The 15,858-nt window shown below is 45.9% G+C and overlaps 1 protein-coding gene across 2 annotated transcripts in view; it reads left to right on the forward strand.

Moving 5' to 3' along the window:
• LRP1 (LDL receptor protein 1) overlaps window positions 1-15,858 on the forward strand; it is a 494,362-nt gene that overhangs the window by 453,565 nt on the left and 24,939 nt on the right. For both annotated transcript variants that reach the window (XM_076213442.1, XM_076213443.1), the window contains 3 exons: window positions 1,139-1,252; window positions 4,274-4,418; window positions 9,134-9,345. In XM_076213442.1, coding sequence (XP_076069557.1) covers window positions 1,139-1,252; window positions 4,274-4,418; window positions 9,134-9,345 — 471 coding nt within the window. The remainder of the gene's footprint in view (window positions 1-1,138; window positions 1,253-4,273; window positions 4,419-9,133; window positions 9,346-15,858) is intronic.

Consider the following 15,858-nt stretch of genomic DNA (forward strand, 5'->3'; position numbering starts at 1 on the left):
TTACCTTACTACTACTTCCTCACATCTATATTATGTTAGTAATGTTATCTATGGTGAGTGTGGTGGCAGACAAAGAAGAATACTATTTGTAAATTGGTATATTTTGGTGTGGGACAATATCAAACCTAATGTTATAGCTAGAAAGGAACTACATTGTGGGACACCAAATATGGTAAGAGAATTTTTGCAGTATCAGCTCTACTAGGAGTAATGTCGGTGGAAAATGTAGGTTTATGTTGGTAAGTATTAAGCATATGAGGTGGACTTTTTTATATGACTTTTATTCTTCCAGTTCCAGGAGGTGCTAAGATGGGAAGGAGGGTGGAGGGGAGTGGAGTGTATTTAGGGATGGAATAGGTGGGAATGATTTTATGCCTTTTTCTTTTTGGCTACCTCCCTTGTAAGGGGGAAAAAGCCTTGGTATATATATGTATTCTTCCAGTCTTCCACTTTTAGTTATATCTGTACCCAGCAACATTTCTCTCCATTTCCCAGCAGTGACTGTTACTTGCTCCTACTGTCCAAGTGTACAGGGTAAAGATAACTGCTTCATCTGCAGCTATTGCCTCATAATGTACTCTTTTACACAACTTTCCATTTCCCCCTTCAACAAACCTTACCAAACTCAGAAAGTCCCTCTGTGTCTCTGCTATCAGAGGAGTGTCCTCTACCTATATTAGACTCTTGTATACACGTTGTTCATCATCCCATCCATATAGAAATTAAACATTCATGGTAACATTACACACCCCTGCCTCAAATATGTGGTATTCCATAGTTACCACACTTACACAAACTTGACACCCATCATAAAAGGTCTTCACTACCTCTAACCCATCCCCCCACAGTTTTATACAATCTCATAGCTTCACATTCTCCTTTCTTATATTTGTATCTGTTTATATACCAAGGGGTTCTTCCCACCTTACAAGGAGGTAGTCAAGTCAAAGGCACACACCCAGTCCCACCCATTCCACTCTCATGCACAACCCTTGCCCCCCTCTTATCTTAGTTTCTTGTGTCTCCTGCCCACTACCTGGATTGGAAACAATGCAGCAAAACATACTCCACCATATATATTTGATTTCTGTGCATTTATAGAATAATTTATGTATTCATTCATTTATTTATTTTTCAGTGCCAAACCCATGTGAAGGGGATCCATGTGATAGCAGTGCTATTTGTCTCCTTTCAACACCCAAAACTTACAGCTGCGTTTGTCCCATTGGCACCACAGAAAAAACAGGATCAGGTAAATCTTTCATGCATTTGTCATTTTCTTAGCATCTATAGATTACAATTTGAAAAGTTATATGTACAAATAGTCTTAATCCCCTTGTAAGATGGTTGACTTAAGCTGAAGCACATTTTTTGTCCTGACTCCACATGGGAGAAAAGTATAAAAAGAGGAAGTCCCTAATCCAAGTCCACATACTTCTCATTTTACAACTGACATTGTTAGAGCAGAGAAGGGAGAGAGGCGATTTGTTGACCATTTTCAGAATTATGAAAGGAATGGAAATTCTTGATAGAGAGGACCTATTAAAATGGGACCAAAGAGAAACAAGAGGACATGCTAAAAAACTAAAGAAATACAGCTACAGAAGAGATCTGAAAAAGAAGTTTCCCACACAGAGTGATTGATGTCTGGAACAAATTGAACAGTGAAACAGTTAATGCCAGAACTATACACGAATTCAAAAGCAAACTGGATGTGGAGAGATACAAAAATGGGTCAAAACGAGCATAGCTCTAGTCCCGTAAAATACAACTAGGTACAACTAGGTAAATTTAGTTACCTTTGAAGGCACAAGGGTAAATACTAGTTCTGTAATGTTCCCGATGCAAATGACATGAAGCTACAGCAAGCTACGCTAACATGTTTGCAGATGACAAAAACCATGTGAAAAGAGTTGGAGAGAGAGAGAGAGAGTTAAGGACTGCAAATTGAGGTCACTCATATGCCCAAAACCAAGAGTGGAAAGTTAATGTCGGTATCAGAAAATGCAAAGTATTAGAAATTGGCATACATACATACATACATACATATACCAAGGCTTTTTCCCCCTTACAAGGGAGGTAGCCAAAAAGGGAAATGGCATAAAATCATTTCCACCCATTCCATCCCTGAATACACTCCACACCCTTCCACCCCCCCCTCTTATCTGAGCACCTCCTGGATGACGGGTCATCCCTGCACCTTGTCCACTGCCCTGGGTCAGAAGCAGTGTCGCCAGACACAGCACATCCACAGCAAGGCCGCTTCATTAAATCAGCGACACCCCCTCTCCGTCCCCCCATTTAATAATATATATATATATATATATATATATATATATATATATATATATATATAAATATATATATATATATATATATATATATATATATATATATATATATATATGTATATACATACATATCCTAATGGCTTTTCCTCCCTTACAAAGGAGGTCAATTTATGACCTTATAAATTGATGCAGCCCCAAGGGATTTCTCCCCGTCTTCTCCTTTTCTGCATGAGGGGACAAAAAGGGGGGGGGGGGTTGCTGATTTCATGAAGTGGCCTTGCTGTGGATCTGCTGTGTCTTGTAACACTGCTTCTGACCCAGGGCAGTGGGTGAGATGCAGGGATGACCCATCATCCATTAGGTGCCAAGAAAAGAGGGAGGGAAGAGGGTGGAGGGAAGTGGAGTATGTTAGGGATGGAATGGGTGGGAGTGGTTTGCCTTTTTTTTTTTTTTTGGCTACTTTTCTTATAAGGGGGAGAAAGCCTTTGGTTGTATGCATGTACAAGGGAGGGAGCCAAAAACAAAGGCATAAAAGCCAATCCCACCCATTCCATATCCACATACTCCTCTCCCATTCACCCTGGGCTTCTTTCCTCCCCCTTATCTTGGCTCCTTCTAGATGACGGGTTATCCCTGCATCTCCCCCCCCCCCATTTTTTTTTTTTTTTTTTTTTTTTTTTTTTTTTTAGCCACTTATTTATAAGTACAGTTTTCTTATTTAAAAACATGAAACAAAAAAAAGAGATGGTTTTTAGTGGGCCTGAACAGATTAATGGCATTTCATTTCGTTTTAATCAGGAAAATTTATTTGAGATACAAATAATTGGAGTTATGAGCTCCATCATGGAATGAATTAACTCTGAGTCGAGGTTCCAATGTGTGTGTAATATATATATATATATATATATATACATACATACATACATACATATATATACCAAAGGCTTTTTCCCCCTTTACATGGGATGTAGCCAAAAAAAGATGCATAAAAACCACTCCCACTCATTCCAGCCTCATATGCTCCACTCCCATCCACCTCCCTCCCTCCCTCTTATCCTGGTTCCTCCTGGATGACAGGTCATCCCTGCATGTCACCCACCGTCCTGGGTCAGAAGCAGTGGCGCAAGACACAGCACATCCACAGCAAGGCTACTTCATTAAATCGGCAAACCCCTACCCCCCTCCCCTCATGCTTATATATATATATATATATATATATATATATATATATATATATATATATATATACAATATATATATACAAAAAAAAATATATTTTATATAGAGAAAAAACCACTGGGAGATAAGAAGCTTAGTCCGAACGTTTTCGTCTATTTAAGACATCAAGGAATACACAGTTACAGAGACAAAGGTGTGTATTCCTTGATAATGTCTTAAATAGACGAAAACGTTCGGACTAAGCTTCTTATTTCCCAGTGGTTTTTTCTGCATATTATTTTCACGTGTGCCTTGTGAATTACTGCAAAAAAAAATATATATATATATATATATATATATATATATATATATGTATATATATATATAGACACATTTTTACTGTTCATCTTTAATGGATGTGATTCTTTGAGTCATTCCTCTTTCTCATTTCCCTTTTTTCCTCATATTCATCAAACGAGTAATTGATATGTGATATGTTTTAACGTCACAAACTCCCCCCTATCGGAAGGCTAGGACGGTGCCCCTCATAGGGGACTTCGTACTGTAATTAAAAGAAGAAGAAGAAAAAAAAAAAAGCATTTTCACTGGAGTGTTAAATAACATATATGAAGTTATGCTGTCTGATAGCACTGTTTGTTGATACAAATGAAATATGTAATGATTCCTCCTTTTCACAAATCTTTAATTTTTAATTTTTCAGTATGCTATTTGAATGCATATATTAGTGGGATTTGATAATACTAGATAAGAAAATATTTCATGTGCTTTCAGACTTTATTTCAATAATGCAATTTTTTCCACAGATGGAAAGAGGCAATGTATCATGATGTCTGACAAGAAGAATCAATGTAACTTGTACTGCAAGAAAGGTGAATGTGTTATGACTCCTGATGGCCCAAGATGTCAATGTGAGCCAATGTATACAGGACCAAATTGCGGCACTTACAGGTAAATGGCTTACAGGTTTGTTGGTGATGAATTTAAGGCCCCAGTTTCCCAGTGAGGAAGATATGTACTTATATTATGAGCAACACACAATTTAGCACATGGTATTGAGTCACACACCAGATGCAAGGCCATCTCCCTGCTGCCCATTTTTAAATCCTTGAACATCCTTAACTCCATTTGGAGGTGCAACCTTGAAAGGCTGACACTCTGTCTTCAAAATAGGTATTCTACTCTTCAATCCTCATTTTTCTTTCTTCTGCTATTACAACCAATTTTCTTATATTCTCTCATTCCTCCCTTTGGAATGCCAAAGCTGGAATGAGGAAAATTTTCTAACAAATTCTTTATTGAGTGTATATTATGTTGTTGTTGTTGTTGTTGTTGTTGTTGTCGTTCCCTAGACTGTCTGTCCGAGCAGTCCCGTCTCCCCAAGGAAGGCCACAGCCGAGACTGGGTTTTCCCACAAATCCTTTATAGAGTGTATGTTGTGTTGTTTGCGTGCATGATTGTGTATAATGCAGTCTTCCATTATGTGTTGTATGGTATGGGGTGAAGTGTTACATCCTGGGCAGCTGTTCACAACACGGTCGTCCAGCCTCCTCTGGTAGCTTAGAAGTGCTGGGTGGTGACCGCATCGCAGTCTGGCCAAGTGGACTCTGTCCTTACGTGGGAGAGAGGATTCAGAAGGGTGGATATCAGGGGGTCTGGCATGCAGCAGTGTGTTGTCTTTCAGTGTGTTAATGGAGCGGTGAGTGATATGATTATGAATATGTTTCCGGAGGCTGGTATTTGGTGGTTGTGGAGGAAGAGAAGAGAGTATCTTTGTGTAATAAAGGTCTTTGGGTGTAGTTTTAATGTTTCTTGGTGTGTGTGGGTGTTCTGCTATGTAGTGTAACGGGTGTGATGTGTTTGTGGTGGCTGCAGCAAGTGTTTGTGTGCCTCTCATGTCGAGGTGTTCCTTGACTTTGAGGACTTTTGTTTCATGGTGTAAATGGTCTGTAGGTGATGTATTTGTGCAGCCTGTAATTGTTTTTAGGGCTTTGTTTTGTATGATTTGAAGGGTGTTGTGGTGTGTCTCACTGAGATTAGGAGCCCATGCAGGACTCGCATAATTCATCACTGAGCGTATACATTGTTTGTATATTGTTATATTAGTTTCTTTGTTTTGTCCAAATGTTGTTCCAGTGATTGACTTAAGTGCGTTAAGTCTAGGTGTGCATTTGTTTTTTATGTTTGTGAGGTGTTGTTTGAAAGACATGGATGTATCGTATGTTACACCAAGAATTTTCGGTGTGTTTGTGTGTGGTATTAGAGTGTTGTTGATGTAGAGATGAGGTATGTATTTGTGTTCTTTTGTCCAGTTGGTGAGAAGTGTTGCTGTAGATTTGGTTGGAGCTATTTTGAGTCTGTTTGTGATGAACCATGTGTTGAGTGTGTCAAGGTAAGGCTGGATTATTTCTGCAGCTTTGTCTGTGTTACGATGTGTGCATGTGATTGTTATGTCGTCTGCGTAAGAAGAGATTTGTATTTCTGAGGTGTCTGGCGTGGGTAAGTCATGCATGTATAGATTAAATAATATTATGTTGTTGGCATGTGTGCTTGTGTACAATGCAGTCTTCCATAATGTGTTGTATAGTATGGGGTGAAGTGTTGCATCCTGGACAGTTAAATGTGATGCCATCATTCAGCCTCTTCTGGTAGCGTAGAAGGGCTGGAAGATGGCCACACCACAGTCTGGCCAGGTGAACTTTGTCCTTTTGGGGTGAGAGGGATGGATATTAAAGGGTCTGGCATATAGCAATGTATTGTCTTTCAGTTTGTTGATGAAGTAGTGAGTGATATGATTATGGATATGCTTCTGGAGGCTGGTGGTTGTGGAAGAAGAGAAGAGAGTATTTGTGTGTGATATAGGTATTTGGGTGTTGTTTGGATGTTTCTTGGCATCAGTAGGGGTTCCTGCTATGTAGTGTACTGGGTGGGCTGCGTTTGTGGAGGCTACAGAAAGTGTTTACTCTTAATTCAAGGTGATCCTTGGCTTTGAGGACTTCCATTTCACGGTGTAAATTGTCTGTAGGTGTTGTTTAGTCAGCCTGTAATTGTCTTTAGGGCCTTATTTTGTATGGTCTGTAGGTTGTTAAAGTGTGTCTTAGTGAGATTAGGCTCCTGTGCATGGCTCACATAATTCATCACCAAGTGTATGCTTTGTTTGTATATTGTAGTAATAGTTTCTTTGTTTTGTCCAAATGTTGCTCCTGCAGTTGATTTAAACACATTCAGTCTAGGTGTGCATTTAATTTGTATGTTTGTGATGTACTGTTTGAATGACATGGATGTATCATATGTTATGTCAAGAATCTTTGGTGTATGTGTGTATGTTATGAGAGTGTTGTTGATATAGTGTGGTATGTATTTGTTTTCTACTGTCCAATTGGTGAGAAGTGTGGCTGTAGATTTGGTTGGGGCTATTTGGAGTCTATTTGCAGTGAATCAGGTGTTGAATGTATTGAGTATTGAATTGTAGTATTTTTGCAGCTTTGTCTGTGTTATGGTGTGTGCATGTTATTGTTATGTCATCTATGCAAGAAGAGATTTGTATTTCTGAGATGTTGGGTGTGGATATATTATGCATGTATAGATTAAAGAGTGTAGGGGATAGAACTGTTCGTGGATATATTATGCATGTATTGATTAAAGAGTGTAGGGGATAGAACTGTTCCCTATAGTATTCCATTCTTAAAATTTCTGATGTGCGATGATTGGCCATTTTATGGTGCATACTTGTATGCCAGGGTAGACAGGAAATCACTGTGGGAAGTTTTGCAGATATATGGGGTAGGAGGAAAGCTTCTAGGAGCAGTCAAGAGTTTTTATGAGAGTAGTAGAGCATGTGTCAGGATTAGAAATGGAGAGAGTGAGTGGTTCGAGGTAGAGGTGGGACTTCGTCAGGGATGTGTTATGTCGCCTTGGCTGAGATTTGAGAATAGTGATGATTTTTCCATGTTTACAGATGTCGGGTATAGTGTAGTGCGAATAGCTGTACATCTAGGTCTCTTAATGCAACATTTGCCAACCGCCACTTGTGCAGAAGTTTGGGCCCAGGAATAGATGTTTTATGTCCTGGGCCAGTTCCTGAAGTAGGTTTATGTCCTAGGCTCAAATATCTGCATAGGTGGCAGTTGGCAAGTGTTGGATTAAGAGACCTAGTTTGCAATGTTGGTGAGTGGGTGCATGACATGTGGTCCAAGGTGATTTAAGTGGATGTTACTTATATTGTCAGGGCCACAGGCGGATGGATGCTTGAGATTATGGATTATATGTTTCATCTGGCTGTCTATGAAGGGTGTGTTGTCTGGGTTTGTGAGGGAGCCTTTCTTACACTGAATGTTGTGTTGGTCATGAGGGTGAGATGGTTTGTCTGTGCAAAATGATTTATAAGTATGTTTGCTTGTTGTCAGTTTGAGGGCAAGTTGACTGTTGTGGTTATTGCTGTGTGAGTGTGTTGTGTTACTGTTGGACAATGTATTGCTGTTAAGTGTCTTGTACAGTTTTCTGGTGTTTGTTTAATGATCAAGTGTGTTGACAAATGTTTGCCAATTTTGAGTTTTTTGTTCATTCCTCTGTAGTACCTCTCATGAGTCACACATTTTTATATTCAGCTTTGCTTGACAATTTCCAAGTTTTGTTGATTATATTGGTCATCATAGTAAGAGAAGGGGAGTAGTCTTTATTTGTCAACTCTCTGTTTATGAAAATGTGGATGAAATACAGTTGAAGCTGATAAAGATTCTGGGCCTGGCCTGGAGACAGGATGTTAATCCCTGAGGGGTACATCTGTAGTTAGGGGGTTGATGGGTTTTGAAAATAGGCAGCAAGAAGGTGACTCTTTCATCCATCCATTTTGAAGGACCACCATAAGCAGATACTCTTATCAGTTTCTTAGTCAGAGAGGTGCTAAAAGTGATAGGGATGAGTGGTAAATTGAAAGAATATGGGTACCATGTAAATTGGAAGAATATGTTAGAATATCTATGAAATAGAGCAAAGGACATGGTGGAGGAGGGAGAAGAAAAATTATTCATATGTTTCGATGAGGAAATTTTGAAGTGTGCAAAAATTATGTGTGGGATAGCTTGAAAACTTTTTAAATTTTAGAGCCAGAATGTTGATAACAGTAGAAAAAGGATTTGGTTTAAATTATTCCAGAATAAAGAATCATAGTAAGATTATATGGATACGAGGGACACTTGTTTTACAAAGGATTACAAAGGCGGAGCATGCCGACAGGAGACCTTTTGATCCATATCTAGGTCGGATGCGAAAAAAAAAATCATATAATAAAACAATAAATAAAAACTATAATAATGTAAATAACAAATAAAATACATAAATAAATGCATAGGTATAGTTAAATAATAAACAAACAGGTAAATAGTAAATAATAATAAAGTGACATATAACTAATAATAAATGAAAATCACAGACAAATGATAACAAAACAAAAACAAATAATATAAGATAAATTGTAATCATTACAGCATCTTACTTAGGTATTTATCTAAATACCTATGCTATGATTTTCTGTTAATAAATAATGTAAAAGTATTGTACTGATATTAGTTGTGTTGGTACTATGAAAGATGGCAAATGTGTTGGAACTATGAAAGATGGGAAATGCTAAGGATGTGACTCAACAAATTCTCTTGTCTTATTGGCAGATGTTCAGATTATTGCCAGAATGGTGGCAAGTGTTATCATAACTCTACAGATGAGAAAGGAGTCCCTAAGTTACAGTGCTTCTGTACACCTCAGTACACAGGAGAACGGTGTGAAACATCTTTGTCTACCTGTGACAGAGTATGCGACAATGGGGGCAAGTGTGTTGTTTCAAATAATGAGACCAACTGTATCTGCAAAATAGGCTTTACAGGTAAGCTTCAAATATAGTTATAAATTGTTTGATACCCATCATTTGATGTATTTGTTCCGAAGAATACAAACTCTTCGGTACTCCTTACCCAAGGATACGCGGCGCGTTTCTACCGCTAACACTGTGTGTGCTTGAAAACACCTCACTCCGAGGGTCTGGGCAACCATTATCCTCAGTAAGGGGCCCTCCTGGGGCAAGGGGGGCCCCCCCTCCCCCCGCAAGGGTAGGAGGGTAGAAGCTCCATTGTCTAAGCGGTAGCGATCGAGTCAACATCTCTCACAGTTCCGTGCTTGTATCAGGAAATTAATTTCCTGCGCCAATCCCGCATCGTTCGATTCTCTCGAACGCAATCGGCATCGGCCTTCTACACCCTTCCAACGGCGTCCTTTGTGTGGAACGTCCTGCATCGCCGCCTTCCCCCTGCTTGGATCGTTCGATTATCTCGAACGCAATCGGCATCGGCCTTCTACACCCTTCCAACGGCGTCCTTTGTGTGGAACGTCCTGCATCGCCGCCTTCCCCCTGCTTGGAAGCGCTTGAGTCCCCTTTATCCCTCTCTTTAATCTCCACCGGGTATTCTCCGCTTCTCTGTAAGTATGGAATCTGATCCTAGTGTTGTTGTTCGCGATAGCATGTGTGCCTTCGCCCGTGGTGAATTTCGCTGCCGGGCTCTTCTCCCACCGACAACTGTGGACCCACACTCTTGGTGTATCAATTGTCGGAATCTGGCATGTTCCCCTTCATCCCCGTGTACTACGTGCGCTCAATGGGGTGATAAGCAGTGGTCCGCGTATTTTCATGCTCACCGGAAGGTGCAGCCACGGGTCAAGATACGCGGACCAGGAAGATGGCTTCCCCCCTCACCCGACACAAAGAGAAGGCATGCTACGTCGGCGGAGGACGCGGGCAGTTGTCTCCCCCCTCCTAAGCGTAGTAAACGGAAAGGTTGCACAATAGCCGCCCCGAGTCAGTCTCAGGCTAAATTGTCTCCTGTTCCTGCTAAAAGGGGGGCTAGTTTCGACGGGCACGCGCCATTGGCCCCCGCGAACTACCCCCCGGGTACGAGCTTTTTCCCGGTTGCGTCCATACTCCCCGGCAGCTCCACCCCCCCACGGACAAAGGAACCGAGTTCGGAGATTCGGAGCGCGTCAGCCTCTTCTCCTTCTCGGGTGACCCCCAGTCCCACCCCTTCCACCTCTCGTCAGACGAGCCGGGTCATCACCGGAACCCTTTCTATGCCCGGTGGGCAGGAAGCCCGAGGTGTACCCACACGCGCGTTCGTCGTAGGTGACTCAGCTTCGTCCGGAGGAGGCAGTCTCCCCCTGGCGTCTCCCGGACCATCCGCACCCAGGCGGGACCCTCCAAGAGGACATTCCCCGGACCTCCTCCCCACTCTCTGTTCACTCGTCACTACGTTGAAGGAACAGATGGAGGCCCAACGGGAATTTTTCCGCGCTTCTCAAGCGCGGTTCGTGCACCGCACGGAAGCTCGTGAGGAGTCTCCGCCCCCAAGGGCCCCCCTCGACCAGCTTCCACTTGCTCAGCCCCCCCCTGAACCCATCAGTGACGAGGATGGTAGCGTGCGGTTCCTCTCTGCCCGTGCCGACCCCTCCTACGCCGACGACGATGTCCACAGCGCCGTAGGGGGGGGGTCACGCTCCCTTTCCCCTCCCGTTTCCCAGTCGGAATCCTCGATGGTGGTCCCACCTTCCTTCTCGGACGTCCTCGCGAGGGTTCGGAGGGCGAATCGACTGGGCCCCCCGAAAGAAGAGGAAGCCACATTCGAGTCTGACATCTTCATGGCGGCCAACTCTCACAAAGCCCAGCCTACTCCCCTCCACCTTCCATGGAGTACGCAGACGGCGAGGGCCATGGCCCAGGCCTCCGACGCTCTCGCAACAAGGACGACCGAGAGGGCGCGTTGGCATCCGGTCCCATTGGAACACCAGAAGCGCTTCTACACCCCATCGGGGTCAACCCTCAGACCAGCCTCGATCCCGGCGAGGTTACCAGAGCTGGTTAAGGCGGACGCCGAGTCGCTGCGCAGACGAAACGTCCTCCTCTCCGGCAGGGAAGTCAGCGACCACATTCATTCACTGGCTCTGTCCCTGGCGGTGAACTCCTGGCTAGAACGCCTCCTTGCCTCGGCGAGGGAGTTCTTACCCGAACTACAACCCCAGGAAGAATGCGACCTCCAGGCTTTTTTGGCAAGCGCGAGCAGAGCCCTGAAGCATCAGGCTTCCTGTCTCTCAACGTCCTGGGCCAACTTCGAGTCCCGCAGGAGAGACACCATCCTCGGGGACCCCAGTGACCCCCTCCTCAGGGAGATTTATGCTCCTTTGAGGAGGGCCCCCCTGCTCACCCACACGCTGATTCCCCCGGATGTGGTGGACTCGGCAATCACTAGCACCAACCAGTTGTTACACAACAGAGCCATCGAGAGAACAGCCGTCTCTAGCTCGAGGCCAAGGACCACCCCCCCATCGACCCCTCGGTCCTTTCAGACGCAGAGGCAGCCTTTTCGTCTCCCTAAGCGGGAAGACGGGCCCCCTCCCCATTCGAAGTCCAAAGCCCAGACAGGAAAGCCCCGCCCCTTCCCCAATAGAGAACAGGGGCGCAAACATTATAGAGGCTCTGGACCCCAACGCAGGAAATTCTAGGAACTCGCCTGCCCTCCCGCACAGGATAGGAGGTTGCCTCTCTCTCTACTGGAGAGAATGGGAGGCTGCCGGGGCGGAGGACTGGACCATCCAGGTTATCAAGGCAGGCTATCGTCTTCCTTTTCACACCATCCCCAGCCTCTCCCCCTATCCCATCCAAGTCAGCAACTACCATCCGGACTCGGATCGCGGGCGGGCCCTAGTGGAGGAAATCTCCACTCTGCTCCAGAAAGGAGCACTCGAGGAAGTCTCAACTCCGGACCCGGGGTTCTACTCGAGGCTATTCCTAGTACCAAAGGCTACAGGGGGGTGGAGACCTGTCATCGATCTGTCTCCTCTCAACAAGTTCCTTTCCCTGACGAAGTTCCGGATGGACACCCCAGAGGCCGTGAGGGCGTCTATCAGGGAAGGGGACTTCATGGTGTCCCTGGACCTCCAGGACGCCTATTTCCAAATACCTGTCCATCCCTCATCCCGAAAATTCCTCCGCTTCGTCCACAAGGGGACCACTTTTCAATTCACCTGCCTATGCTTCGGCCTCTCCACAGCACCCCAAGTCTTCACCAGAGTGTTCAAACTCGTCTCAGCGTGGTCCCACTCCAGAGGGATTCGCCTACTCCGTTACCTGGACGATTGGCTGATCCTGGCACACTCCGCCCAGCTATGCCGCGACCACCTGGGGATAGTCCTAGCTTTCATCCGCAAATTGGGCTCCACGGTCAACCGGACGAAGTCAGATTTCATTCCAAGACAGAGAGTCACGTACCTGGGTATGGTTCTGGACTCTTCCCTCATGCAGGCATTCCCAGTAGAGAAGCGAATCCAGAATCTCTCTTCCCTCGTCGTGCAGGCACTATCGACCGGGTTCCTCACGGCCAAACAGTGCCAAGTCCTCCTGGGCCACATGGCCTCCGTCGAGAGGTTAATACCCAGGAGCAGACTGAGAATGCGACCCCTACAGTGGCTCCTCAAGTCCCAGTGGTCCCCGCTAAGGGGAGACACCCGTCAACACATCACCCTTACCGGAGAGGTCAAGCATTCTCTTCTCTGGTGGAAGGACCCGTGCAACCTGCTCGTGGGGATGCCCCTCGGCCCATCTCCCCCCGAAGTCCTCCTCTTCTCCGATGCCTCCAAGGAGGGCTGGGGGGCCCACCTCAACGACGATCACGTCAGCGGTTCCTGGTCCACGGTCGAGCGGACAGCCCATATCAACTGGCTAGAATTGAAAGCGGTACTGCTGGCTCTCCGTCACTTCTCGGGTCAAATCTCGGGGAAAGTTGTGGGCATCATGTCGGACAATTCCTCGGTAGTAGCCTACCTGAACAAGCAGGGGGGCACAGTCTCCCAGGACCTCTGCCATCTCACTATGGAGATCCTCCTATTAGCCGAGAACCTCCAAGTGACACTCAGAGCTCGCTACATCCCAGGGAAAAAGAATGTCTGGGCGGACCACCTCAGCAGAAGGAGTCAGGTAATCAGCACGGAGTGGTCCCTCCATCCGGAAGTGGCGACCTTCCTCATCAACAAATGGGGCTCCCCTCTGGTGGACCTTTTCGCCACCAGATGGAACCACCAGCTCCCGGTGTATTTCAGCCCTCTCCCGGATCCGCTGGCAGCGGGAGAGGATGCTCTTCTGCAAAGCTGGGACAACCTCGACACCTACGCTTTCCCACCGTTTCCCTTGCTCCAAAAGGTGCTCCAGAGAGTACGAACCGCATCCAACCTTCGGATGACTTTGATCGCTCCCTGGTGGCCGGAAGCCCCATGGTTTCCAGACGCCCTCGAGCTAGCAGTGGAGGAGCCCCTGGCCCTTCAGGGAAGACCCGACCTTCTACATCAACCAGTCAACGGGGCCTGGCACAAGAACCCGTCAGCCCTGGCACTTCACGCGTTCAGACTATGGTCCGGATCCTCCTAGAGAAGGGTTTCCCCAAAGAAGTGGCAGAAGACATGTCCTCCCCTATTCGCTCTTCCTCAGCTGCCCTTTATCAAGGGAAGTGGAATGCTTTTGCAGAATGGTGCCACTCCCGAGCAATAGCCCCAGAGCAAGCCACCATTCCTCTGATTGCCTCCTTCTTCCACTTCCTCCGGAAGTCCAAGAAGATCTCCCTCTCGGCAGTGCAGGGCTATAGGGCAGCTCTTAATCAGGTGTTTTCTCTGAAGGGCATGGATCTAGCCCTGTCTCCAGAAATTTCCATGCTCTTCAGACATTTCAGAAAATCATGCCCCCCCAGGGAGATCACTTCTCCTCCATGGGATGTGGCATTAGTCCTCAACGCTCTGCGGGGCCCCCCTTACGAACCCCTCCGAGATGCTAATTTCAAGGACCTCACCTTGAAGACAGTCTTTCTCTTGGCCCTGGCGTCTTCCAAGAGGGTCGGGGAGTTGCATGCCATCTCTTATCGAGTCGCCCACTCGAAAGGATGGCAAGAGGTCTCCTTCACTTTTCTGCCCCAATTCGTTGCCAAAAACCAGGATCCGGCCAAAGCCGACCCTAGATTCTGGTCCTTTAGTATTCCTTCCTTGGACGACTTTGTAGGGGGCGAACATGCAGAAATGGTCCTATGCCCGGTACGTGCTATCCGGACCTACCTCAAGAGGACGAAGCATCTTAGACCAGACTTGCCAAGACTGTTCGTCTCTACCAGGGGTACACCCAAGCCCGTCACTAAGACTTCCATTTCTTACTGGATCAAGGAAGTCATCCGCAGGGCCTACGCCTCGAGCCCCACGGATTACCCTGGAGCAAAAGCTCATGACCTCAGGGCAATAGGACCCTCCCTAGTCTTCCGAAAGAATCGGTCAGTCAACCAGGTCCTTCAAGCAGGTATATGGAAGTCCCAGACTACGTTCACTTCCTTTTACCTCAAAGATGTCGTGTGGGAATCCTTAGGGACCTTCTCTCTAGGCCCCATAGTGGCTGCCCAAGAAGTCCTGAGATAACATACCCCGTACCAATGGCACACAGCCAACCCTGAAGCCTCATCCAAGTTCTGGATCGGCAACCACGGGGATACCTATCTCAAGTCCTTCTCATACTCCTACATTCCCTTACCTCACCGAGGGCTCTCAAGCATTCCAAGGGAATCAGTTCGAGCCCTACAAGGGGTACAAAGTGAGTATGCCCTGTCTGTCTCCACTCTGGGAACAGATCCAGGTGCCCTTCACAGTTTCGGGGAATGTATAAGGGTCTGGTCAACGTAGATCTTAGCACTCTACCTTTTCTCCTTACGAGGGTTTCCCAGGCTAGACAAATACTTCCTTCCCCCCTAAGTCCAAGTCTCCTTGGGTAAGGAGTACCGAAGAGTTTGTATTCTTCGGAACAAATGTAATTTTCGCAGGAAAATTAATTTTTCCCTGATACAAACCTGAGGTACTCCTTACCTCTAATGGCCCTCCTCATCCACCCCGCTAGTAGTTCCTTCTCCCTGGCCTGTCAACCCTCGTGACTAATTTCATACCTGGCTCAGACAATGGAGCTTCTACCCTCCTACCCTTGCGGGGGGAGGGGGGGCCCCCCTTGCCCCAGGAGGGCCCCTTACTGAGGATAATGGTTGCCCAGACCCTCGGAGTGAGGTGTTTTCAAGCACACACAGTGTTAGCGGTAGAAACGCGCCGCGTATCCTTGGGTAAGGAGTACCTCAGGTTTGTATCAGGGAAAAATTAATTTTCCTGCGAAAATTACATTTTGTGTATAAGTGGCCTTTTCCCTTTTAAGAGGGGTGGCTAAGTCCAGGCATACACCCATACCAAAAGACTCACTTTTGCAGATGGATAGGGTAGGGAGGAAGTTGTTAAGGGCTGTCAAATTTTTTACACGAGTAGTAAGGCTTGGCTTAAGGTTGGAAATGGA

This window comes from Oratosquilla oratoria, chromosome 31 (genome assembly GCF_046742065.1).
Source record: "Oratosquilla oratoria isolate Oo_2021 chromosome 31, ASM4674206v1, whole genome shotgun sequence".
Taxonomy (NCBI): Eukaryota; Metazoa; Arthropoda; class Malacostraca; order Stomatopoda; family Squillidae; genus Oratosquilla; species Oratosquilla oratoria.